This window comes from Myxine glutinosa, chromosome 5, assembly GCF_964187855.1.
Source record: "Myxine glutinosa chromosome 5, kmMyxGlut1.1, whole genome shotgun sequence".
Taxonomy (NCBI): Eukaryota; Metazoa; Chordata; class Myxini; order Myxiniformes; family Myxinidae; genus Myxine; species Myxine glutinosa.
The window spans coordinates 20,858,384-20,883,523 of NC_136265.1; the positions used below are offsets into that span (position 1 = coordinate 20,858,384).

General features: G+C 38.1%; 2 protein-coding genes across 7 annotated transcripts in view; both read right to left on the reverse strand.

Moving 5' to 3' along the window:
• Positions 1–5,014: 5,014 nt before the first annotated feature.
• LOC144892216 (uncharacterized) overlaps positions 5,015–25,140 on the reverse strand; it is a 256,345-nt gene continuing 236,219 nt past the window's right edge. Inside the window, exon 5 of the transcript XR_013623425.1 lies at positions 5,015–5,076. The gene's annotated coding sequence lies outside the window, so the exon portion shown is untranslated. The remainder of the gene's footprint in view (positions 5,077–25,140) is intronic.
• LOC137418206 (uncharacterized) overlaps positions 5,015–25,140 on the reverse strand; it is a 55,351-nt gene continuing 35,225 nt past the window's right edge. For all 6 annotated transcript variants that reach the window (XM_078777679.1, XM_078777681.1, XM_078777676.1 and 3 more), the window contains 2 exons: positions 7,718–7,858; positions 5,015–7,588 (listed from right to left, as the gene is read on the reverse strand). In XM_078777679.1, coding sequence (XP_078633805.1) covers positions 6,444–7,588; positions 7,718–7,751 — 1,179 coding nt within the window. In that variant the 5' untranslated portion in view covers positions 7,752–7,858 and the 3' untranslated portion in view covers positions 5,015–6,443. The remainder of the gene's footprint in view (positions 7,589–7,717; positions 7,859–25,140) is intronic.

Below are 25,140 nucleotides of genomic sequence, written 5' to 3' on the forward strand. Positions count from 1 at the left end.
CTATTTGAGTTCTGTGGGAAGAACGCTATTGAAAATTGGTTCGCCACGTCAAAATCCAAGATGGCCGCCTCCATGTATGTCTGAACCTTGTGAGCGAAATATCATATCATAGCATGTTTTCTGCGTTTTCCACTTTGTCAACTCACATCACTTCCCCGACGGGGGACCTAGGCGTAACGCTTGTTTTACATTTATCATTACTAGGGCATGCCCGTACTATATCTATATCTAAAATTATATCCCCCCCCTCTATTTACATGAAATGGTTTGGTCCAAAGCGAACGGCTTGCGAGTGGTGACAATCCCCCCCCCCCCTCTATTTACATGCAATGGTTTGGTCCAAAGCGAACGGCTTCCGGAGTTTGGTAAAGAAATCGCCATCGCGTGCACAAACGCGCAGGAAAGCGAATGAATCGCAAATTCGTTTTTATTAGTTGTAAAACATAGTTTAACGCCAACATAGTTTGCAAACGTGAAATAAATGAATACGCTCTCAAATGTGCCATCCGAGGCAGAGTGTGCCCGCCACGTTCGGCACACGCGATCGTTCGCTGCTCTCTGATTGGTTGAATCGTTTTTTGGACATAGCTCGGTAAGTAATTGTCCGATTAATATGAAACCTTGAAAAGGCACATCCTCGGGTCCCCAGCAATATACCTGGCAAGTTAAAAGTATATCGGACCCGTGGTTGTCGAGAAACAGCGGTCACAGACAAACAAACAAACGTACAGACAGACAGACAGAGATTACTGGAATTATAGATAGACTAGGGCATGCCCGTACTATATATAAGCTAGGACGTGCCCGTACGTGGGTGCCCGTTCCTTGCCAAAAAAAAAAAAAAAAAAAAAATTTGTGTAGGGGTGTGTGTGTGTAAACATCCTAGGGCGTGCCCGTACGTGGGTGCAAAAAAACATGCGTGCAAACAACAACAGCAAAAAAAAACTTTGAAACCACGTGGCAGTAACGACCACAGAACCCCCCCCCTCTATTTACATGAATGGTTTGGTCCATTCGCAACGACCACAGAACCCCCCCCCTCTATTTACATGCAATGGTTTGGTCCATTCGCAACGCCAAAGCGAACGGCGAACGGCTAAATCGCCATAGCTCGGTAAGTACTTGTCCGATTAATTTCAAACCTTGAAAAGGCACATCCTCGGGTCCCCAGCAATATACCTGGCAAGTTTAAAGTATATCGGACCCGTGGTTGTCGAGAAACAGCGGTCACAGACAAACAAACGTACAAACGTACAAACGTACAAACGTACAGAGATTACTGGAATTATAGATAGATGGACACTTCGTACCATTTTGCCGCAACGCATAAAAGCGCAAGCGAAGGGAGGAGTTAAACTGTGCAAATGGCCCCGCCTTTAGTTTGCTGACCAATGGTTGTGGCCAATGAAAAACCCGGGGGGAGGAGGCTTGCAAAGGAGCGCGTGGCATGCCGGTGCCGGGAAACTAAGCGGACGAGGCGTTCGTGTTCATTTTTGTTCGCCGTTCACGCCTCATTCGTGTTCTCGGCTCATTTGTTCAGATGAGAAAAGGATTCCAACTAAAAAGCAGAATTTATTCGCACGATTTTTGAAGGTTGAAAATTAATTTTTTTTTTTTTAATCCTGTCAGATAAAACACGATATCATCTATTTATTACGTAAGCAAAAATGGTAGAATCCCCTTGAGAAGGTCGAGGGGTGGCGGGCTGATGCGACATGGCGCTTCATGGAGGGGAGAAGCCACATGACCTCAGGGTCTTGCTGCTGATCGTCATCTCAGCAAAATCTTGAGAAGTCGTACTTGTAAAAATGCTCTTCACCCCAGTGTCAGGATTCTCTTGTGATCGATGTTATCATCATCGCGGAGCTCTCGTTCTCTCTGCTTCCATCTTTGCGGGTTGGCATGATGAGGTTTCTTCTGCAGACGTTTTTGTTCTCTTTTTAGCTCACCTGGAACGAAGTTCATGGGAGTTTATGTGATGGAGCATTGTCCGTCAGTCCATCAGTCAGTCCGTCAGTCCGTTCATTAGTCCGTCAGTCCATCAGTCAGTCGGTTAGTCCATCAGTCAGTCAGTCCATTAGTCCATCAGTCAGTCCGTTAGTCCATCAGTCAGTCCGTTAGTCCATCAGTCAGTAGGTTCGTCCATCAGTCAGTCAGTCCGTCCTTTAGTCCATCAATCAGTCAGTCCGTTAGTCCATCAGTCAGTCCGTTAGTCCATCAGTCAGTCCGTTAGTCCATCAGTCACTCCGTTAGTGCATCAGTCAGTCCATTGTTCCATCAGTCAGTCAGTCAGTCCGTCCCTAAAATCGGTATTTGCTTTCTTCTCAGAACTAACACACGTGGTTTTGATGAAATTTCACCACAACCTTCATCATCCATGATGTACCAATGTTTGTGTTCAAGGTATTTGAAAAATTGGGGTCTGAAGAGGTAGACGGGGACGAGGAGGGGGGCTGCCCCCCAAAATAGGATTTTGTTTGTTTGCTTAAAGTCTTATGATTATGTTGATATCATTCGACATGCTGCCCTTGTCTTCTCGCAACCATTCAAATTGGTTTAGAATACTATCGCGCGCACCCTTCGGTTAAGACCAGGGACCGTGGATGGAACAGAACGGATTTACTTGAGGCGACGACCAAACACGGATTCGGCGATAAAACGCGGTAGGAAGAAGGGAAATGGAAACTGCGGTAAAAGCGCGTACCTGTGGAAGGCGAACCGACGGCAGCTTCGATCCTGCAGGGAAATTAATGAACTCACGAACGACAAATCAGAATGTACAAAAATAAAGACGTTTATTCCCGGCACCCGATAACAATGAAACGCGATGGTAATCAAATAAAGTCCTAATTTGGGATCCCACACACCGCACTTCAAATACGCCACACAGGAATGGATTACGAAAGGAAATGTCTCGTCGTGTAATGTTCTGTGGTGCGTCCTTATCTGTCTGTGGTCTGTCGTCCCCACTTGGCTCCAAGCTCCGCTGCACCACAAAGGCCCGAGCCAACGCCCACCCCAGGCTCCTCGTCAACCGCCCACGAGGTCTGTGGACAACTCTCGTCTCCAAAACACTGAGCACCGCTCCGAGCACCACGAAGATGGCGAGCCAACGACCACCAGAGATATCCCAAGACAAAGAAGGGAAGCGCAGAGAGCACAAGACAGCCAGAGACAGCCAGAAAGCACAAGGGTTCGAGCTGGACGTGCAAGAGGGCCAGAGGGACATGCTGTGCAAGAGCGAACCCGATGTGCAAGAGCGCAAATGTCATTCGGCGCGCCCTGATATAACCTTGCGGCGGTGACGTCAGCCTTGGCGCGCAACCCAATCAGTGCCCTCCACCCAATCAGTGCCCTCCACCGAACCTTCCAGCTTCGCGCCTCCCGCACTCGTTGGCTGGAGGTTCGCGCCCACCGCACTGAGCAATCACAGGCCTGTAGCGTGGTGATAGCTCGTGCCACTCCATGTTCCGAGGCCTGCCAGAGGTGTAGCTGGCTGCGGCCCATGCGGCGGTGACCCGAACTGGCCCCTTGCCTGTTTTCTTCCAAAGTCCTTGTGAGGGAAGGGAATTATTTAATGTTGCACTACAGGGCCTGTCTAAGTGTTTATGTTGGTGTGCATTGCCATAAGGGACAAAGGTTTGATTACCAGGTGTGACACACAGGGGTTTATCTTAATCCTTACACTATCTAACACTCGAACATCCTGGTATGTTCACAAGCAGACATCTTAACCCGACAAACCGGACTAACATAAAACTTATTAAAGGTAGATTCCCTATCGCGACAGTTGAAGCATGTTACCTATTCAGATCTACCTGACTCTAGATATTGCTTTACCCTACCGACATAACAATACCTTCAGTCAGTGCAGCATACTGTTTATTCTGCCAGGTGAGCAACAGGTGTATTGCACATATGTTTTTCTTCTGCGAACGCGAGGACGTGGAAGTGACATTGTATGTATGCTTTTGGAATACTTCTGTCATCCATTTGAATAAGTTGGGCCAATTTTTATCAAAGATTCATTTTATACAATAATTTCCACAGTTTTCTGAAAACAAAACAAAACAAAGGCAGAAAGCAAAACTTTGACTGTAAACTTGCAAATGCACTGCACCTAATTTGATTTGTAATAAAGTTATTTCATTGGGCTTTGTGTTGAATTCAGCATGTGAGTTGTGAGGGGCGGAAATTTCACATCTCGCCCCGAGCGTCATTTTTCCTCGATAAACCACTGGGGAGGGGAGGGGGTTGCCCCCTAAAATAGGAATTTACTTTCTTCTCAGAAACTACACTTCCAATTCCGATGAAACTTCACCATAACGTTCTGTTCATCACCCGTGACGTCCCAACGATTGTTCCTGGCATTTAAAAAGTCGGGGTATAAGGGGGTCCATGGAGGGTTGCCCCGCAGAATAAGTATTTGTTCTTTTCTCAGAAACTACACATAATTTTGATGAAACTTGATCACAACTTTCATCACCCATGATACACCAAGGTTTGTTCAAGGCATTATAAAAGTCGGGTAGGGTGGGGCATGGGAGAGGGGGTTGTCCCCCAAAATAGGTATATTGTTTTTTTGTTTGAAGTCTTATGATTGTCAGTATGATTGTACATACATGCTGCCCTGTCTTCGAGCAACCATTGGAATTGGTTCAAAATACCGTGATACTGTTTAAAATACGTTTACGTTCTGTGTTCAAAGGTATTCCCTCCATTAACAATGCTTTACCATTGATGTTGAGAAAAATGTGGGAGCAACTGGCTGTGTGGCCTTCCACATTGGGGCCTGTGCAACTGAGCTGCTCGAGATCAATGACTGATGGGATGAAGTGCAGTCAAGCTATGATGGTAAATGCTATCTCTGCAAGGCTTTCAACTGGTTTGGTGAACAACTCTCGGTTTGATCAGGATTACTCATGGGGATGTGGACAACTCCAAACTCTCCACTGACTGACAATATAAATTGATCATGCACCCATTACATATTCACAATGACACAGACAGGGCATTTACACTTTGAGGACCTCTCTTTATTGTGACACACTTCATAAATTCAAGTTTCATGAAAAACTTGGGCAGGAGTCTTCTTCTGATAAACAATTTTACAACAAGGGTGTTCTCTACATATCACACATAGCAATGAAACATGGACAACAGCAAAGATTGAGTAAAAAATGATGTCCAAACCACCATGGAAAGATTCCATCTGAGCACAACCAAAAGGGACAAGAAAAACAACTAAATCAGAGAGAAAACAAATTTTCGAGACACTGGTCACGATCAAAAAACTCAAATGGAACTTGGCTTGATACATGGGAAGGACAGAGACAATAATTACAAATTGGCAACCGAAGGAAGCCCCTGGAAGAAGCACAGTGAGAGACATATGATCATGTTGAGAGATTCAGTTTTGTTACCATTTGAGATTTTGGCTTCAGATTTTCAACAATCCGCTGTGATGAGAATATGGAGAATCAAATTAATAAATTTTACATTTAAAAAAAAATCTGTCATTTTCCTTAACTGCAGTTTGAGTTGAGTGGACGTGGATGGGCTTAGCATTTTGAGATTATTGTTGTCTTTTGGCACCAGTGTGCAATCATTGTTGTGGACATTCTCGATACAGGTGGTACTCTGAGTTGTGCTCACAAGGTAGGGGGGGAGAGGGGGGAAACGAACAACCTCGTACAGGTAATGCCACGTGAATTTAACAAACCTTTTATCAGCAAATCCCTTCCCACACTCAGAGCACTTTTTTACGCGAGCACTCCAGGTGGGTTGCACTCTGGAAGTTCAAGCTCAGTTTTGAAATAAAATCCTTATCACAAATGGAACATTTGTCAGGACGCTCTCGTTGGTTGTTATCTCCACATGCGTTTTAGGAGGTGGGAGAAAGTTCTCCCAGAACTCAAAATCTCCACCTCCTTTTTCGGTGAAGGATCATTATTCATGAACCAGTTTGTGAAACTTCATTCTCATAGTTTTGTTCCAAGGGCTCGTTTTGGAATCCTCACTGAACCTTTGACAGCCCCACCTGAAGCATGTTTGTCGTGATATTCCCCAGAATGCTTTGTTCCAAGAGCTCGTTTTAGAATCTTCACTGAACCTTTGACAGCCTCCACCTGCAGCATGTTTGTCGTGATATTCCCCAGAATGCTTTGTTCCGAGGGCTCGTTTTAGAATCCTCACTGAACCTTTGACAGCCTCCACCTGTAGCATGTTTGTCATGATATTCCCCAGAATGCTTTGTTCCAAGGGCTCGTTTTAGAATCCTCACTGAACCTTTGACAGCCTCACCTGCAGCATGTTTGTCGTGATATTCCCCAGAATGCTTTTTAAGTGCTCAGTTGGGGTTTTCTTGAACATCCGGATTTCCTGTTGCTCCGACTATCACTGGTACAATTTCAGGTTTCTTAAATCTTCAAATCCTCTTGACGTCATTTTTCAGATCTTGGTATTTCAGATTTCACCTCTGCTGTGTGGATCTTGATGTGCCTTTTCAAATTGCTATTTTGAGAGAAACCTTTATCACATATCGAGCAGGTGTAAGGTCGCTCTCCTGTATGGATCCTCATATGTAATTTCAAATTGCTGTTTTGAGAAAAACCTTCATGACATATCGAGCAGTTGTAAGGTCGCTCTCCTGTATGGATCCTCATATGTAATTTCAAATTGCTGTTTTGAGAAAAACCTTTATCACATGTCGAGCATTTGTAAGGTTGCTCTCCTGTATGGACCCTCATATGTAATTTCAAATTGCTGTTTTGAGTGAAACCTTTATCACATATCGAGCATTTGTAAGGTCGCTCTCCTGTATGGATCCTCATATGTAATTTCAAATTGCTATTTTGAGAGAAACCTTCATCACATATCGAGCAGGTGTAAGGTCGCTCTCCTGTATGGACCCTCATATGTAATTTCAAATTGCTGTTTTGAGAAAAACCTTTATCACATGTCGAGCATATGTAAGGTTGCTCTCCTGTATGGACCCTCATATGTAATTTCAAATTGCTGTTTTGAGAAAAACCTTTATCACATGTCGAGCATTTGAAAGGTCGCTCTCCTGTATGGACCCTCATATGTAATTTCAAACTGCTGTTTACAGAGAAACCTTTATCACATATCAAGCATTTGTGGGGTCGCTCTCTGGAATGGATCCTCATATGTAATTTCAAATCGCTGTTTAGAGAGAAACCTTTATCACATATCGAGCATTTGTAAGGTTGCTCTCCTGTATGGATCCTCATATGTAATTTCAAATAGCAGTTAAAGGAGAAACCTTTATCACATACAGAGCATTTGTGAGGACGTTTTCCAGTGTGGATCCTCATGTGTATTTTGATTTTACTCGTTGAAGCAAAATACTTTCTGCACACATTACACTGATAACATATTCGCTTTTCTTGAAACTTTCTGTGTTTGTTTAATTTCATATTAATCTTGGTGTTGCGAGGCCCAGACAAGTATTTGTATTTTACAGGAAGCGAGACTTGATCTCGTGATTGTTTCTTCAAAAAAGGCTTCTTCCTCACTGTCATGCTGCCAATGGACCTTATTTGTCCCATATTACTTCTTGATTGTTCTACAGAAACAAAAAACAAGTTTTCTTTTTTGTCAAAATCAAAATGCAAAAAATGTAACACTTTTTTGAAATTTTTTGTATTTTCTCCATACAAAAGGCTTTATGTTCTTTTTTAATGTTTCCACTCACCAGTTGCAAAACAGGAAGCACTTCCGTTTGTCATGTCAATATCATCTGAACCTTCCTTTGCAGAAGCACATTTTGAATCTTCTGTGACAGATGAATCGTTGTCATGTTGTTTGCCTTCGACATTTACAGGACAGACATCACCTGTGTATAAATCAGTGTCAGTATTTTGCAGGGAAATGAGTTTGAGAACCATGTCGGGAGTTCATCGAACATGTTACGCCATGGATTGTATACTTCAATTTAAACATAGTAATGAAGTTAAAGATTGTGAAATAAAAATTCCGGATGTTAAGTTCAATTGAAGCAGTCTTCTGCATCACCCTTATACACCACCCTATTTAACATGTCCAAGTACTGCTAAACTGGAGATTATTGGAAATAAGAAGAAGGCGATTTGTGTTCAAGTATTATACAGAAATACAAGTTTGTGTGGCAAGGGCGCCCAGAAGGCGTGCACGGTGTTAGTGTCCCGATTTCTGAGGAATTTGTCAACAGTGTGGTGAGTGTGACGAGAGTGAGTGAAAGGTTGATGATTGGAAAGCTCTTGGTGAACGTCATCTCGGGATATGCTCCACAGGTCGGTCAGAGTGATGAAGAAAAGGACAAGTTCTGGTGTGCAATGGAGAAGCTGATGGAAAACGTGAAAGATAAGGAAGTTGTTGTGGTCGGAGGAGACCGAAATGGACATGTGGGAAGGAGTATAGAAGGTTTTAAGGGGTTTTTTGTTTTTTTTTGCATACAAGATCGAGGCTCGCGAAAGAACTAACATTAATCACACGAAAAGTCAAACCGACACATAAAACACAAAATAAGGGGAGCGGTAGACAAGATGGGGACAGAGGGGGAAGGACACAAACACAACATTTGAGAGCAGGGACATCAAGAGAAGTGTGGGAGGGAGAGGGCTTGGGGGGAGATGGGAGAGGTATAAAACATATGGACCCTGCAAGGACTTCCAGGAAAGAAGTTGGAATTTCATAAAAGTGTATCTGGGGTGAATTAGCGGGGGTAGAAAAGATCAAGGTTTTGGATGGGGGTGAACAGCTGTTTTAAAGACCTGGAGCGAGGCGTGGGATTGAAGGGAGTGGGGGAGTTTGTTCGAGAGGCAGGAGAAAAGAGGAGTGAAGGTGAGCATAGAGCCTAGATTTTGGCAGTTTAACCAAAAGTGTTGCTGGCAGATCTTGTGCGACCTGTGGGAATATTTGGGGGACAGAGCACAGAGAGAGCTGGGGGAGCAAGGCCGGAGAGGAGTCGGTAGAAAACAGAAAGAACACCAACCTGCCTGCGGTGAGTGAGTGAAAGGCCCTCGGAGTTAGCTTCATCGCAGGATATTCCAATGATTCTGAAAGCTTTGGTTTCAACCAACCGAGAATGAAGGTGTGGAGGTTGAAAGAGGTGACAGTGAGGGAGGCATTAAAAGAGACGCCGAGTGTGGCAGAGGATGATGTGGTTGAGCTTGAAAGTGGTTGGATGTCAATGAAAGATTGTCTGTTGGGAGCCGTTGGTGAGGTATGTGGATGGACACAAAAGGACCACCAAGGCACTCGGAAACATGGTGGTGGGAAGATGAAGTTGGAAAGAGGATTGACGAGAAGAGGAAGAAGTTCAAGGAGTGGCAGAAGGTGAAGGGTACGGGGGCAGAGCCTGAAAGTTATAAGGCAGCCAGGAAGGCTGCAAAGAAAGAGGCAGCAAAGGCGCAGGAGGCATCAAGGGAAATGTTTGGAGAACGCTTGGATTCGGAAGAGGGTCAGACAGAGGTATTCAGGATTGCAAAGCAGATAGCGAAAGAGAGGTGTGATGTGATGGGGGTGAGTTGCTTGAAGGATGAAGTGGGACAAATTGTTGTGGACCCAGGTGGAATTAAAGGAGATGGAAGAGATACATGGAAATGCTGTTGAATGCAGAGAATGAATGGGATGGCAACATAGAGAGTAACCCAGTTTTAGGACCGGCAGAGAAAATAACTGAGAAGGAAGTTGAGGAAGCGATAAAAGCAATGAAGAGTAGAAAAGCGGGAGGGCCGACGGGAGTTGTGTGAGACATGTTGAAGGCAGCAGGAAGTTGGGGTGTGAAGAGAATGACAGAGATCTGTATTCTGGTGGTGAAAGAAGGCCGCATTCCAGTGGATTGGGAACTGAGTACCCTCGTCCCTCTATACAAGGGGTGGCCCTCTGGACTGTGGCTCGTATTGAGCGATAAAGTTATTGGAGCATGGAATGAAGGTATTGGAAAGGGTGTTGGAGAGGAGGAAAAGGAAGAAAGTGAACACAACACACACACAACATGCATTTCAAGGCCATTTTCCCTGCAAGAGTGGGGGTTAGCCTTGCGGTCCCCATGACAATCTTCTCCATTTTGCCCTATTTTCTGCATCTCTCATTGTTATCCCCCTTGCCCGCATTTCTTCTTCCACAATTAAGACAGGATCTGTCGCGTGACCTCGGCCGATCCCATCGCGGCCACGTTCGGCCGGTCCCCAGTTCTCCCAAAAAGTTGCCCACTCACTCACTACGTTGTCCACACTTTTCGGACGCCACTCACACTCGCTGTGACGTATGACGTGCCCGCTCATGTGCGTATCCGACCTACGCACGGCACACGCCATCAACAGAAATTGCCCTAACCCTCGTTTCTAAAGGGGAATTGATTGGATCACCTCCAGGTAAAGACAAAAACTTTAACCTCCCTCAGGTCACTAGCAGAAGGAGCAAGTCTTGGGAACGAGTTCGGCAATCTCCGAATTTCCTTGTCAAAAGCAAGAAAGTGAAGATCGAAGAAATGCAGTTTGGATTTATGCCAGGAAGAGGAACGACAGACGCGCTTTTTATTGTGAGGCAGTTGCAGGAGAAGTACATGGAGAAGAGGAAGAAGTTGTTTCTTGGGTTTGTTGACCTGGAGAAAGCATTCGATAGGGTTCCACGCGAATTAGTGACATGGGAGTAGGAGAGATATGTTGCTTCTGGGACACCTCATTTTCCCATTGACTTACATGTTAAATTTTCCCCTCGCTCATTATCCCAAAACACCTCTATTTCTCCCACCCTCATCTTTATGAACCTTTTGTCTGTAGTACCTATCCTTAATGTTGTTCATTAGACCACTCAAACACTACAAATATTTGTTTTCTCTTATAGACCTATCATCCCTTTTCTACATATCATCTGGCAGATTAATCTTTGACCCACTCAAACATTGACCCATTCACTTCCATATTAATTTTTCCATTCCCTCATTGACCCTAAACACCTCTATTTCTCCCACCCTGTTCTTTACGAACCTTCTAACCTTTTGACATGTTATCCTTATTCATTAGACCACTTAAACAATGCTGTGTGAACCAGTGATCCTTCTGACCTTATGGACCTTTGAACCTTTTATTCTTAATATCATCTGGTGAATATAACCCACTCAAACAACGACCCTACAAATATTTGTTTATGCATGGGAAATAATTTAATTCTCCTGCAACTCTCCTCACCGTCCAATATATTGACAAAAAATATGTTTGAGTTTGGTTCTTTCTCAAGATATTTTAACTGAGTTAAGATAAAATGATAAACCTCCCTCAATGTTCTTGTTTGAGCGCCTCCAGTGCCACATACCATTTTTAAATTAAAGTATATATTTTCCTGGCAACCATCAAAGTTTTCCGTCCACTCAAAAATATTTCCATCCTTTTTACCCAACTCACCGGTATTTAAATTAATTCTCTTATTTGTTTTGTGAACTTTTTTACCAGTTGCCTTTTCAATTATACCTATTTGATATTTTTCACATTCGTTATGTTTACCATTTATATACCAAGGTTGATTACACCTCCACTCTTTAGTCTGGTTGGTACTTGGTTCTATCATTTATATAATAGTAAAAAAGGCGGCGGTAGCCCGTTAAAATCCCTAACCCCCTTTTTAACTTATCACTTATATACTTATATAACCATAAGGGAGACTATCAATTCCATTTTCTAAAATAAACCTCTTATCATCAAAAGCCCCCAATGCTTTCTTATTCATCTCTTCTGTATATAATTGATGTTTATAACTTCTTATTCCATTAATCTTTCTAAACTCTTCTTTTTTTGTTGTTAAACAGTTATAATAATCCTTAAAGTTTATTGTCTCTTTAATAACATTTTTCTTTACACCTTTTAACTTCTTATCAGTCTTTTCAACGTTATTCACAATGTATTTATAAGCATATGACTTAGACCTCAATCCCACAAATTCACTCATAACATTTCCTCCTAATTCATCCTTGAACTTTCCAATCACCTTTTTATTTTTAGAAGAGAACAACTCACTCCCTGGACTGTAATTACTTGTATCATAGATATTAATGTCCTTTTTCATGTCTGAATAAACATCATCAGTATTAATTTTCAAAATAAAACTATCTGTATCCATATAAAGTAGATTAACATCATTTTGATATTTCTTCCTCAAGTTATTGTAAAAGTAATCATACATCAAGGACTTTGATAAATCAAGTATTGAGGTACCAATGTAAATAGGTTTGTCCATTTCAATACTCTCTTTATTTATTTATTTATTTATTTTTTTTTTTTTTTTTTTTTTTTTTTTTTTTTTTTTGTATACAATATCGAGGCTCGTGAAAGAGCGAACATTAATCACACAGAAAGACAAACCGACACATAAAACATATAACATAGGGAGCGGTAGACAAGATGGGGAGAGAGGGGGAAGGACACAAACACAACATTTGAGAGCAGGGACCGAGAGACATGGAGACATCGAGAGATCTGAGAGAGGGCGAGGGCTTTGGGGGGGGGGGGGGCGTGGGAAGGGGGCGTGGGAAGGGGGCAGTGGGAGAGGTATAAAACATATGGCCACTGCCAGGACTTCCAGGAAAGAAGTTGGAATTTCAAACAAGGTGGATCTGGGGTGAATTAGCGGGGGTAGAAAAGATCAAGGTTTTGGATGGGGGAAGATAAGAGATGGTGGTGAACAGCTGTTTTAAAGACCTGGAGGGAGGAGTGGCATTGAAGGGAGTGAGGGAGTTTGTTCCAGAGGCGGGAGAAAAGAGGAATGAAAGAGTGAAGGTGAGCGGAGAGCCGAGATTTCGGCAGTTTAACCATCAGAGGGTTGCTGGCAGATCTTGTGCGACCTGTAGGAATATTTGGGGGACAGAGCACAGAGAGAGCTGGGGGTGCAAGGCCGGAGAGGAGTCGGTAGAAGACAGAAAGACCACCTACCTGCCTGCGGTGAGTGAGTGAAAGGCCCTCAGAGATAGCTTCATCGCGGGAGATTCCAATAATTCTGAAAGCTTTGGTTTCAACAGCGTGAAGCCGAGCTAGGTGTGAGGCAGGAGCACCGGCCCATAGGGGAGAACAGTATTCCATTGAGCTGCGGATGAAAGCCTTGTATGTGGTGAGGAGCTCAGGTGTGCCGAGGAAGGACTTCGCACGACGGAGGATGCCCAGTCGGCGACTGGCTTTGGAGGCCAGCTTGGAAATGTGGTTTTCCCAAGAAAGATCATGGCAGATAGTGAGACCCAAAATCTTGAGCGACAGAACTTCTTGGAGAGGATTGTTGAGAAAGTAGATGGGAGGGTTGTCCAGTCGATCTTTTCGGAGAGACATAGTAAGAGTGTGAGATTTGTCAGGATTGAAAGACATGTTCCACTTGTTTGACCAGTCTGTGATTTTGTCCAGGTCTTCAGAGAGTGAGGAGGCAGCAGACTGCCGATCTGAGGGAAGAGGAATGGAGCGGCAGAGAGTGGAGTCATCAGCAAAGAGATAGAGAGGATTTTCGAGAGAGTCAGAGAGATCATTGATGAAGACCAGAAAAAGCACGGGGCCCAGAACACTGCCTTGGGGAACTCCAGCCTGAACAGGAAGAGGAGATGAGAGAAACCCATTCAGGGCCACACGTTGACGACGACTAGAGAGGAAGTCCGCCAGCCATGCGTGGAGATTTCCATGGATACCAAAGGAGGAGAGTTTGGTGAGCAGAGCGGGGTGCCAGACCGTGTCGAAGGCACGTGATATGTCGAGGGAGACAGCTCTAATTTCCTGTTTGGCATTGAGGACCTCCATCCATTGTTGAGACAGCAGAAGCAGCATGTCCAGAGTAGAGTGACCTGGTCTGAAACCAAATTGATGATCAGAGATCAAGCCATTGGAGAAGAGGAAAGATTTCATATCAGAAGCAATGATGGATTCCATACTCTCTTTTTTTTTTTTTTTTTTTTTTTTTTTTTTTAGGGTTAGGGATCATTTAACCAATTTAACTCTTTAACCAAATGGATCGCACAAAAGTTCTCAGTAAAGACCTCGGCTCTTATAAAACTCGGTCTATTAATTAATTTTGATGCTTGTTCCCAAGATGTTGATAGTCTGATATTTTGTCTTTTCCTCACATTCTCCATGGTCTTACCAAAGACCGCATTATTCATCAATTTATAAAAGTCTTTCTCAAAATCTGTTTTTGACTCTGTTCTTCTTTGTGTATTAAAATCAATGTACCCCTTTAACCAATGACTTTGATTGAACTTTAGAACCCGATGGATCTTCTCTACTCTTAGACCTTTTGATAAATATTGTCGCAAATTTCTTTGGTGTAGAACATAATTTTTCTTGTTATATAATGTAGTAAGTAATTTTTCTGTTGATTCACCTTTTACATCAAACGATTGTTGATAATCACTCAACCATTCTTTCTTTGGAATTTCTTTCTCACAAGCAAATGGAAGATCTTTATGTTTATTATGAAGTTCTTCGGGATATTTAAAATCGACCTCAAAATAATAACCGACCTTTGAATCATCCAATTCTTTTTGTGTAGAGATACATACATCTTGTAAAACCTTTTTGTAGTCTTTTTCCTTTACCCATCTTAGTTTACCATAAGGAAGAGCTTGAGACATTGCCCAGCCATACAAGTTGTTTGCGTCATAATACATGAGATAGGAACTATCTTTCTTTGGATCATAATCTGGAAGATATTTGTTATTTGCTTTTGAATATCTTGATGAGCAGACTTGTGAAATTCCCCCTCTCTTTGCTCTCTCTATCATCAGGAGCATATCAACATCGGTTATCAAATCCAAATCTTGTTTAGTCATTTTCAACATAGCACTCCAAGCAAGACCCGGTGCTGTGAAATAATGAGCAGGATCCAAGCCATATCCAGAAAGACACACGGATCTAAATGCTTCGAATACATCTGCTAGAAGAAGGACATCAGTCTTGAGATAGAGATCATGATAATCACCCATATTATTGATATTGTAAAAGTCCCAAACTTTCTTAGCATGTTCATAATCATCATCTGAAACATTGCTATTATTTAGAATATTGTAAAAATCTTCTTTTGGAGGAAGTTTCTTTTCATCAAATCTTTTAAATGAATCCATATAGTCGTACGGGTAAATTCCCTTTTGTGTTAGGAGTTCCGTATCCTCATAATTACTCTCCAAACATGGGAATTTTTTCAAATTTTTAACTAGGTTAGCAAGAGGACTAGCCATGAATTTATATGTATCCAAGAATCGAATTCTTGTAGTTGGTCTTGTTGGAATGATCTTTGTAAAGGAGATGTATTTTTGATCTGTACTTGGAATAGCACTGATACTCCCAGGAGTCTTTGACAACTCTTTAATAAACAAGTGTGTATCATAATGAGCATTGTTATGAAGAAAGACAGGAATGAAAGAGGGGAGTTTATAATTAATATTACAACTTTGATGTGCCGGACCTCTATATTTACCAGTGAGATGACAATGATCTCTAACCTTTAGACCTTCACCAATTTTCTTCTCACAAATATGACAAACATTGTTTTTTCTAAATTCCCATTTCTCTTCACTCGTCAAGTACATTGGTTTATTGGTTTCTCTCATTATCGTGGTTAATCGAACACAGTCTTTTTCTAGTCGTTTCACAAACTCCTCTGGGGCATTTGAGCCTCTATACTCCTCTAACTTGTTATATTCATCACCAACGGATGATTTGATATAATAACAAAATCCGCAAGGAGTATGTTTTTGATATTTATTTGTGTATGATTCTTTTGGATCTGGAGAAGCAGTATCAATTTTTTCTAAAATACTTTCAAAATCAGCATATATAACAAATGGATGTTTTATTGTTTTCTTTTCATCTTTGAATGAGATCTTTGAGCCTTCTTTAGACATTTTGATTGCCGTTGATTTATGTTCTCCACAATACTTTGAGTGTTTATCCAATCTTTCTTGTGAATGGAAAAAGTTAAGACAACGTAAACAAATATATATTTTATTTGTTCTTTTACATACTTGTGGTTTTATTAATTTAGCAATATCTTTGATGTATGTGTAATGTGAATTTTTCTCTGAATTAAAATATAGAAGATTAATATGAGTTTGTTTACAATTGTCAGAAAGCTTTAAAACCTGAATGTTGCTTGTTTCTGTTAGACCATAAACATTAACTGATAAATTATTCATCTTTTCAAATTTAGGAATATCATTTAAAGTCATAGGAAACTTTAGATCTTTTGTATTTAATGTATTCTCATATTTTTTATAATGAGATACTCTTTCATCATGAAAATGTGGAGGATGTAAGTGTGCTAGAATAGACCAGAGAAAACATTTATTGTCTTTATTTTTGATATTGATAACTGCTTTTCTATTTTTGATAACACTGGGTAAATCAATGTAAGAAGAAGCTTTTAGAGGATCTGATTTAAGAATATGAATATCGATGTAAATAATTTTTCCTATATTGAATCCACTTCCTATGATTGAATTATCCACATCTTGCTCTTGTTTAATAAGTTCATCATAGACTCCTGATGTTTTAAAATCTTGATATGAAGATATAAAGTGCGGTTCAGTTCTCATGTATGGTGTATCTATAACTCCTTCATCCTTTGTCATTTCTAATTTTACTCCCATATAAAATTTAAGTGGTTTCATTTCTTTTAGTGTTTTTTCAATCAACGTTTGAACAGCGGGTTTAACTATTTCTACAGCATCAACTATAGACTTTGGTTGAGGAGGATGAAAGTTAAAGATTCGAATCCTGATATGTCCTTTGAAAGCACCATCAGTATTTTTAATAGTAAACAATTTTGACAAGTGTTTGTTAGTTTTAAGATGTATTTGGAATCCTTTCTTGAGGATATCTTTATTACAGGTAGAGCAGTGCGTTGTTTCCTTTTGAATAGGAGATAGTAGGTGAAGTAGTTTAACCGTGTGTCTAACAGTATTAAGATGTTTTTTGTATTGTTTATATTCTTTTTCACAAACGTCGCAATACGTTGCTTTATTCATATTTATATAGGAAAATTATACTTAAAGTAAATCACTTTTTTTAATTATAAAATCATTATCATTATAAAATTCAAGAATAGAATCGTCATCTGAGACCATTATACTATCATCATAATCACTATCTGTGTCCATTATACTATCATCATAATCACTATCTGTGTCCATTATACTATCATCATAATCACTATCTGTGTCCATTATACTATCATCATAATCACTATCTGTGTCCATTATACTATCATCATAATCACTATCTGTGTCCATTATACTATCATCATAATCACTATCTGAGTCCATTATACTATCACCTAAACTGCTGTAATGACTCATATTTAGTTATCAAGAAAAATATTTCCATCAATATCAATATATATTTTTTCATTAACAGATTCAATCTCTACATTTTTAATATCAAAGGTTATCTTTAAATAATCTCTAACTATCATGGAACGAAATAACATTTCTCCAGAAATATTAACATCATTCATTTTACTTAGATCTACATCCTTTGGGTTATTAAAGAATATACAAATGTTTCCTCTAGAGCTGTTGATAGTCTTATCATTCTTTTTCAAAATATAATGATCAATTACACTTTCAAGCTTTGAATAAATCGCTAGGAGTAGTGGGGAAACTTTCGTTAGGTTTACTTTAATGGATGTCTTTCCAATCATAGTTAGAGCTCTTCCTTTAAATGAAATAGACGAACTCATGTTGTTTTCCATAACTGGTTTTATCCAAAAATTCCCATATTTATCTTTGTTTAATTTAACATCTTTGACATATTTTTCTACATCTTCCACCGAAGTAGAGATTGATTGAAATTTGTCTTTTGTGTTTTGAAACATTGTATTTATTAGTTAAAAAAACTTGCGTTTAGTTTAAGTAAAAATTTACTATATAAATATGAAAAATCATAAACTAGAGTTAAAATTTCCTGCCTTTCATTATGGTAAATTAAACAAAGAGAAATATATGGAAGAAGAAGATTTTGAAGGGCCTTTAGAATTTCCAGACACCATATGATCAATTTGAGAAATGTCTGGCTTGTGATAGAAACGGACTTAATAATGAGGATTCATATAAACAATGTATTTTCTGTGATTATCTTCAAATTAATGATAATAAAAAATATTTAAAAAAATATAACAATTCAAAATTAGAGCCAAAAATGAAATACTTTACAATATTAATAAGAGGAATGAATATTAAGTATTATGGTGATAAAACCCCATTTCTTTCAAGGGAAGATAATATTTATATTGAGAAAATGTATAAGGGTTTAATGATATTTATTATTCAAAGTGGTTTTAATGGAAATGTTAATACAAGATATTATATAAATAAAATAATGAATTATTATAAAATTAAACCTGAACTCAGGATAAAATATAGAGTTTCTAAAATAGCTCAAAAAAAGTTGGATGACTTGTTTTCCAAATATATAAATGAATGATTTTTTACCCGTTTGGGAAAATAAGATAAAATTTAATAACCATATAAACATTCCAAATTCATTGAGATGTCTAATAGTTGGTTCAAGCGGATGTGGAAAAACCTGTTTACTTTTAAAGATGCTCCTTACCCCAAACTTTTTGGATTATAATAATTTAATAATTTTTACAAAGTCAAGTTTTCAACCCGAGTATCAACTACTATCACAAGGATTTAATGCGGGTCTTAAAAAGGAAGACATTATCGGTTTATTTAAACTTCAAAACAAACTAAATGATTATAACATTGAGGATATAATACAACTATTTTGTGATACACAGAAATCAAAATCGAAACCCATTACTTGTATTCTCAGTGATAATACGGATGATATACCTTCACCTCAAGATTTAGATAAATCAAAAAAGAACCTCGTCATCTTTGATGATTGTGTTAATGAGAGAAACCAAACAGTAATGGATAGCTACTATACAAGAGGGAGACATTCTTCTTGTAATTGTATTTATCTTAGTCAGTCATATTTTCAACTCCCTCGACGCTCAATAAGAAACAATGCTAATACTTTTATTTTATTTAAGTTAAAGTCAATAGATATAAATAATTTTTGGAGAGATAATTGTTCTACATTATGTAGTAAGAAGGAATTTGAAAATTCTATGAAACACACGATTGGAAAATATAAATATATTGTTGTGAAACAAGATGAGATACTAAATGATATTTTTCAATAAATAAATACAGAAAATGAATACCGACGAAAGAGCAAGAAAGTTTAAAGAACATCAAGAGTTGGTTTCAAAAGTTGTTAAACAACAGGAAGAGATAAAGAAGAAACGGAGACAGAAACTAACTGGTGAAGAAGCCTTTGAAAGAAAACAAGAGAAATTCTTTAAACCACTTTTGAAAACTCAACACTCACCTGCAGCCCCCACAGTAGAATTTACTCCGAAAAAACTTCAAATGATCAAAGATTTTAGTCAAATGACAGAGCAAGAACTTGGAGAATTAGAATATGATGATGAAGGATTATTTCGGAAACTTGAGGAGGTAAATCGACCCCCTAATTATGTTGTGGAAGCTCTTCAAAACAATGAATATTCAGTGAATTCAAAAACCAGAGCAGATCTCATTCCAACAGAAGAACCAGCACAGTTTTATCTTGTGAAAGAAAAGGTATTGATATTTAATGATAAATTGGTATTCTTAAGTTCTACTCAACCAAATGTTGAATTAACTCCAAGATTAATGTTTCTTCTAACAAACTCTGGATTAAATGGTTCAAAATATTTTGAGGAACCACTTGATATGGAAAGAGAGGAAGATAGGGTATATATTGATTTACTAAACTCACTTGATTATAGAGTTTCTGTTGCTGGTAAAAGTAAGAAGAATGAGAAGGAGAAACATATTATTGATGCTTTAAGAAAGCTTGGTGTTAGTTTTCTTCCAAATGACCCATCACAATTAGTTAATAGACTATTATTGTTGTTAGGTAGTAAGAAGGCTGGAAACAACAATTGTTTTAATGAAACCTCAGCCATTTTAGATCAGTTGATGAATATGAAAATAATTAATAAATGTCAATACAAAGATATTTTATTAGATATTAAATAAGATGAGAAGCACAATTCTTAGTTTTAATTTCACAACGAGCGATTACACAGCTTCCTTCCCTTACCCACTACAACTTGACCCCCTTACCTCATATGAGGCATCTTTATTGTCGATGGAAACTTATAATACCTTGTTTAATATCACAGAGAAAAACAACAAGTTTAGTTATAATCCAGGAAGTGGATATAAAACTATAACCGTTTCACCTGGAGCTTACGAGATTTCTCAAATATCTTCAGAAGTCTCTCGCCTTATGAAAGAAAAAGGTGATGAACCAAAAAATATTGTAATAGATATTCAAAAACACACTTCAAAATCAACTATTAAACTTAAAAATAATTATAAAGTTGATTTCACAATTGAAAATTCGTTTAGAGAGCTATTGGGTTTCTCTTCAAAAAAGATTGAAAATAACGGGACGTTTTACAGTGATAATGTTATCCAAATATCCTCTGGTATAAATTCAGTATTAATTCATTGTGATTTGATTGATGGTGCTTATAACGATGGAATAAGAACAAATACAATATTTTCATTCAGTGCATACTCAACCCCGATTGGTTATAAATTTAATATGGAACCAAAAAATCTTGTCTATTTACCTGTGTCAGGAAAAACCATATACAGAGTAAATTTTAGGATAACCGACCAAGATAATCGTGCGATATCCTTTAATGATGAAATTATATCCATCAGAATTCACCCACGTGAAGTTTTTCAATAAATAAATAATGGTTATTGTGAGAAAACACGAGTTGGGAAAATATAAAATAATTACAGGGGAGGGCATGTACCTTTCACCATACTATAAGGGTGAAGGTATGTTTCTTGGGAGAGGATACTATAAACCTAAGAGACAACGAGGTGTAGGTCATCAATTTCGAAATAAAGGAGATGGGATAATTGATACTCTAATGGGTATTGGTTCAACCATCCTTAAACATAAAGACCTAATTGGTTCAACTGGTTCAACAACTAATTACACAAAGACCTAATTTTCGCTCTTTCACGAGCCTCGATCTTGTATACAAAAAAACAAAAAAAAAAAAAAAAAAAAAACTGCTTCTGCCGTGGGTTCAGTTGCGGGTGCTATAAAGAGTATAAAAGATGCTCAAAAGGAGTCTCATAAATTACAAGCAATCAAAGAAATAAAAAAAGGTAAAACTCAACTATCTTCACAAGAACGACAAAAAATCATTAAAATACTTGGGTCAGGGTTTCAACAATTTTAATGCTATATAAATACAAGTATGGAAGCGATTGATAGTATCTATGATTTGGATGATACGATTATCATTTCAAACTCCACTAAAAAGGAAGACTATTTTAAGGTAAATGCTATAACAGGAACAGACTGGAATTCAAATGGAACAAAAAGTTTTGAAATAAATAATCAACAAACTTACTTGAATATAGCTGATAGTTTCTTGCTGTGTAAATTTAAATTCACTAAGGCTGCGAATAATACTAATGCTACACTCGTAAATGATTTCTTCTGGAAAATGTTTGATAGTGTCCGTTTCTATATTGGAACACAAGAGGTTGAAGCAGTTGATTATGTCGCTGCTACATCTGAAATGATGAAATTTACACTATATTCATTTAGTGATAGAATGGGTAAGGGAGCTGTTGAAGGTTTTATTCCTGATATGTCAACGGGTACAAACGCAGACCCTGGTTATAGTCAAAGGAAGGCAATGTATAATGATGACACAAAACCAGAGAATAGTTTTACCGTAGCAGTACCTCTGAAAGGTATATTTGGATTTTGTGATTATGACAAAGTTTTGTATGGTCTTAAAATTAGATTTCAACTACAAAGGAATGATAATGTAAATAGGTTGCTTTTTGGGGCTGAAAATGCTTTTGGAGACAACAATAAATTTGTTATTAATGATTTGTGTTGGTATATCAGTGAATATACTCCTAATCTTAAAACGGAAGAGATGTTAAATAGAAGACTTAACTCAAAGAAACCGCTAAATGTATCATACCTTAAAAGAAGATGTCAACACGTTAAACTGGAACACACTACCTACACTTGGAATTTGGGTGTTCTTCAAGGAAAGCCACGATACCTCTGGCTCATTTTTAAAAAACCAGATGGAGAGGACGGTACTAATAAGAATAATGCCCTGAGTGATAATGCTAAGGTGAAACAACTTCGGGTTTCTCTTGATGGCACATTTTATCCGCGAGATAGATTGGAAATTGATTGGGAAAAAAATGATTATGCGGAAGCCTACAAGTCCTACCAAAAGGTGTGTGAAAGTAATGGTAATAATGATCCTATTTTGGATATGGTTGCGTTTCAAAAACTTTATACAATCTACTCAATTGACCTGAGTTCTCAAAAGGAAACTATAAAGTCTAATAGAGTAGATACTTCTCTGTACATTGAAAGAGGAGAGAATGAAGAAGCTGATGCTTATTGTTTACTTTTGGAGGAAACAGAATTGCAGATTAATACAGATAATGGTGTTATGATTAAAATCACATAGGTTTTTTCTCATAAATAAATGGTTGGGGTATATGTTAATCAAATCAATCTTAATAAATTAACATCTTGTATTCAAAATCAAAAGCCTTGTATTATTAATGTTAATACAATTCAAAGAAAAGGAGCTGTAAGAATTGATGTTTTACTCACACACACACAAGTAAAAACACTAAATGATACTGGTTCACTTAAAATTAAAATGACAAAACCTATGTTGAAGAAATATTCAACACGGGAAACGAGTGGAGGATTTCTCCCGTTTCTAATTCCTTTACTTGCTGGTTTAAGTGCGGCGGGAGCATTGACTGGTGGTATTTCAACAGCGGTAAAAACTGCTAACGAAAGGAAGGCACAACTAAAAGCTCAAAAAGAATTGGAAAGACATAACAAGGAGTTGGAGAAACAAATTAGTGGAAGTGGTGTAATTGTGGATTTTACTCACCCACTGCCTGATAAAGTTAGATTGTTGGTTGGAGAAATGCTTTCCTCTATCGCTCAAGCGGGTGTTAAACTAACTAAACGGGGTAATGGATTGTATCTTTCTCATAAATAAATGGATAAATGGTTTAAACAATTTGGAAAGAATACAACGTCAAATATAGAACTAGCTAAGTATTGTAAAACACTAAAAATTAATAATGTGGTTATTTGTATGAGAGATGAATTAATACATATAAATAAGAATACAAAGAATATTATTATGAATTTAGACACACAGAATGGTACTCATTGGGTTTGTATTCATAATGGTCAGGATAAATATTATTTTGATAGTTATGGTATTCCACCACCTGTTGAAGTAATACAATTCTTACAGAATGGTGTTTATCAAACATTTCAAGTTCAAGAAATTAATTCTAAATGTTGTGGTCAATTATGTTTATATGTATTATTTCAACTCAACAATAATGAAAATTTTTATGATATCATTTTTAATCTAATATAAATGACTTATGTTGGAAAAGATGGTTCTATCTTTGGAAAATCCTCTCAGGATATTGATTTATCAAATTATTATACAAAGGCACAGGCTGAACGACAAAAATATAGTGTAAGTAAAAATATTAATATGAAGAATACTTATAAATTAATCAATTATCCAAACCCTACAGATGCGAATGACTTGATTAGATTCAGTGATTTATCACAATATATATCTTTAAAGAAAACAGCACGTTTTGTGAAACAAGTAAAATTTACAACCACAACACCTGGTTATACTAACCATACACCTTTCCTCATTGAATTTAACTACCTGCTTACAATTGAATTTTATAAACAAGGACATATGGTTAACATGCGAATTAATAAATGGGGATATGAAATGCCTGATTTAGGGTATAATTGGTTTTTTTCAATAAACTTAGAAGACCTACATGATTTTAATCAGTCCTGTAAAGAAGAATATTATCCACTTGGTGAGGATAAGGATCTATGTGGAAGTACAATTATCAAACAACAAATACATGATTTTAAGAAAAGAAAAATATATGGTAGTATAGCGATGGTTAACATGACAAAGAAGGAAGGTAATGAGATAAGGATAGAAAGCCGAGGAATACAAACCGATTTGGTAGTGGGAAGATGGGGTGGTATTACCTGTCATAATATTAATCTCACATATATTTCTGATACATAAATGGCAGGGAGAAGACTACAAGAGAATTATAATTTTTGTATTCAGGGATACCTTCAAGAAAAGGGTGCACGGTTTTACATACCGTACGAATTGGAACATACACATGGAAATTTTGTCATTAAAAACTGGCCTTATACTGATATTGCTAAACCCACAAATAGAGACTTGTTAAAAATATTAAATAAAAATGAACTTCTCAAAGTTATGAAATATAAAACTCTTTTAGAAATTATCAACAAATCTTATTGGTACCCTATTATGAGAAAAATAATTATAGATACAAGAATATCTCAAAATCCAGATGAGTATATGTATAATATTCTTTGGGGTTCAAACTCAAGGGTAGCAAGGGATGAGGAAGGAGCTGAAGAAGAGAAGGAGGAAAGAGAGAAAAAGGAGAAGGAGGAAAGGGAGAGGGAGGAGAAGGAGGAGAAAAAGGAGAAGGAGGAAAGGGAGAAAAAGGAGAGGGAGAAAAAGGAGAAGGAGGAGAGGGAGAAAAAGGAGAGGGAGGAAAGGGAGAAAAGAGAGAAGGAGGAGAGGGAGGAAAGAGAGAAGGAGGAGAGGGAGGAAAGGGAGAAAAGAGAGAAGGAGGAAAATATAAAAAGATGGAAATCAGTGAGATTCGTAAAAGATTGAGTGTATTAGATCAAATAAATCAATCTCAACGCACTGAGGAGGAAAATAAAGAAATTATAAGTCTAATGGAAATATTATTTTTAAGAATGACGGCGTCAATGTCTTCACTTTCAGGGAGGAGATTTAAACGAGAAAGTGGTGAAGAAGAAGAAGGAAAAGATTATGTGGTTGATGATGTTGGTGTTATTGACTTTAGTTAGTTTTATTTGTAAATAAATGGAGGAGAGAGTGAAGGCATTCCTTAGGATTCTTTATGTTTTAAAAATTAAGATAGAAATGTATATGTTGAAAACCAAAAGGGTT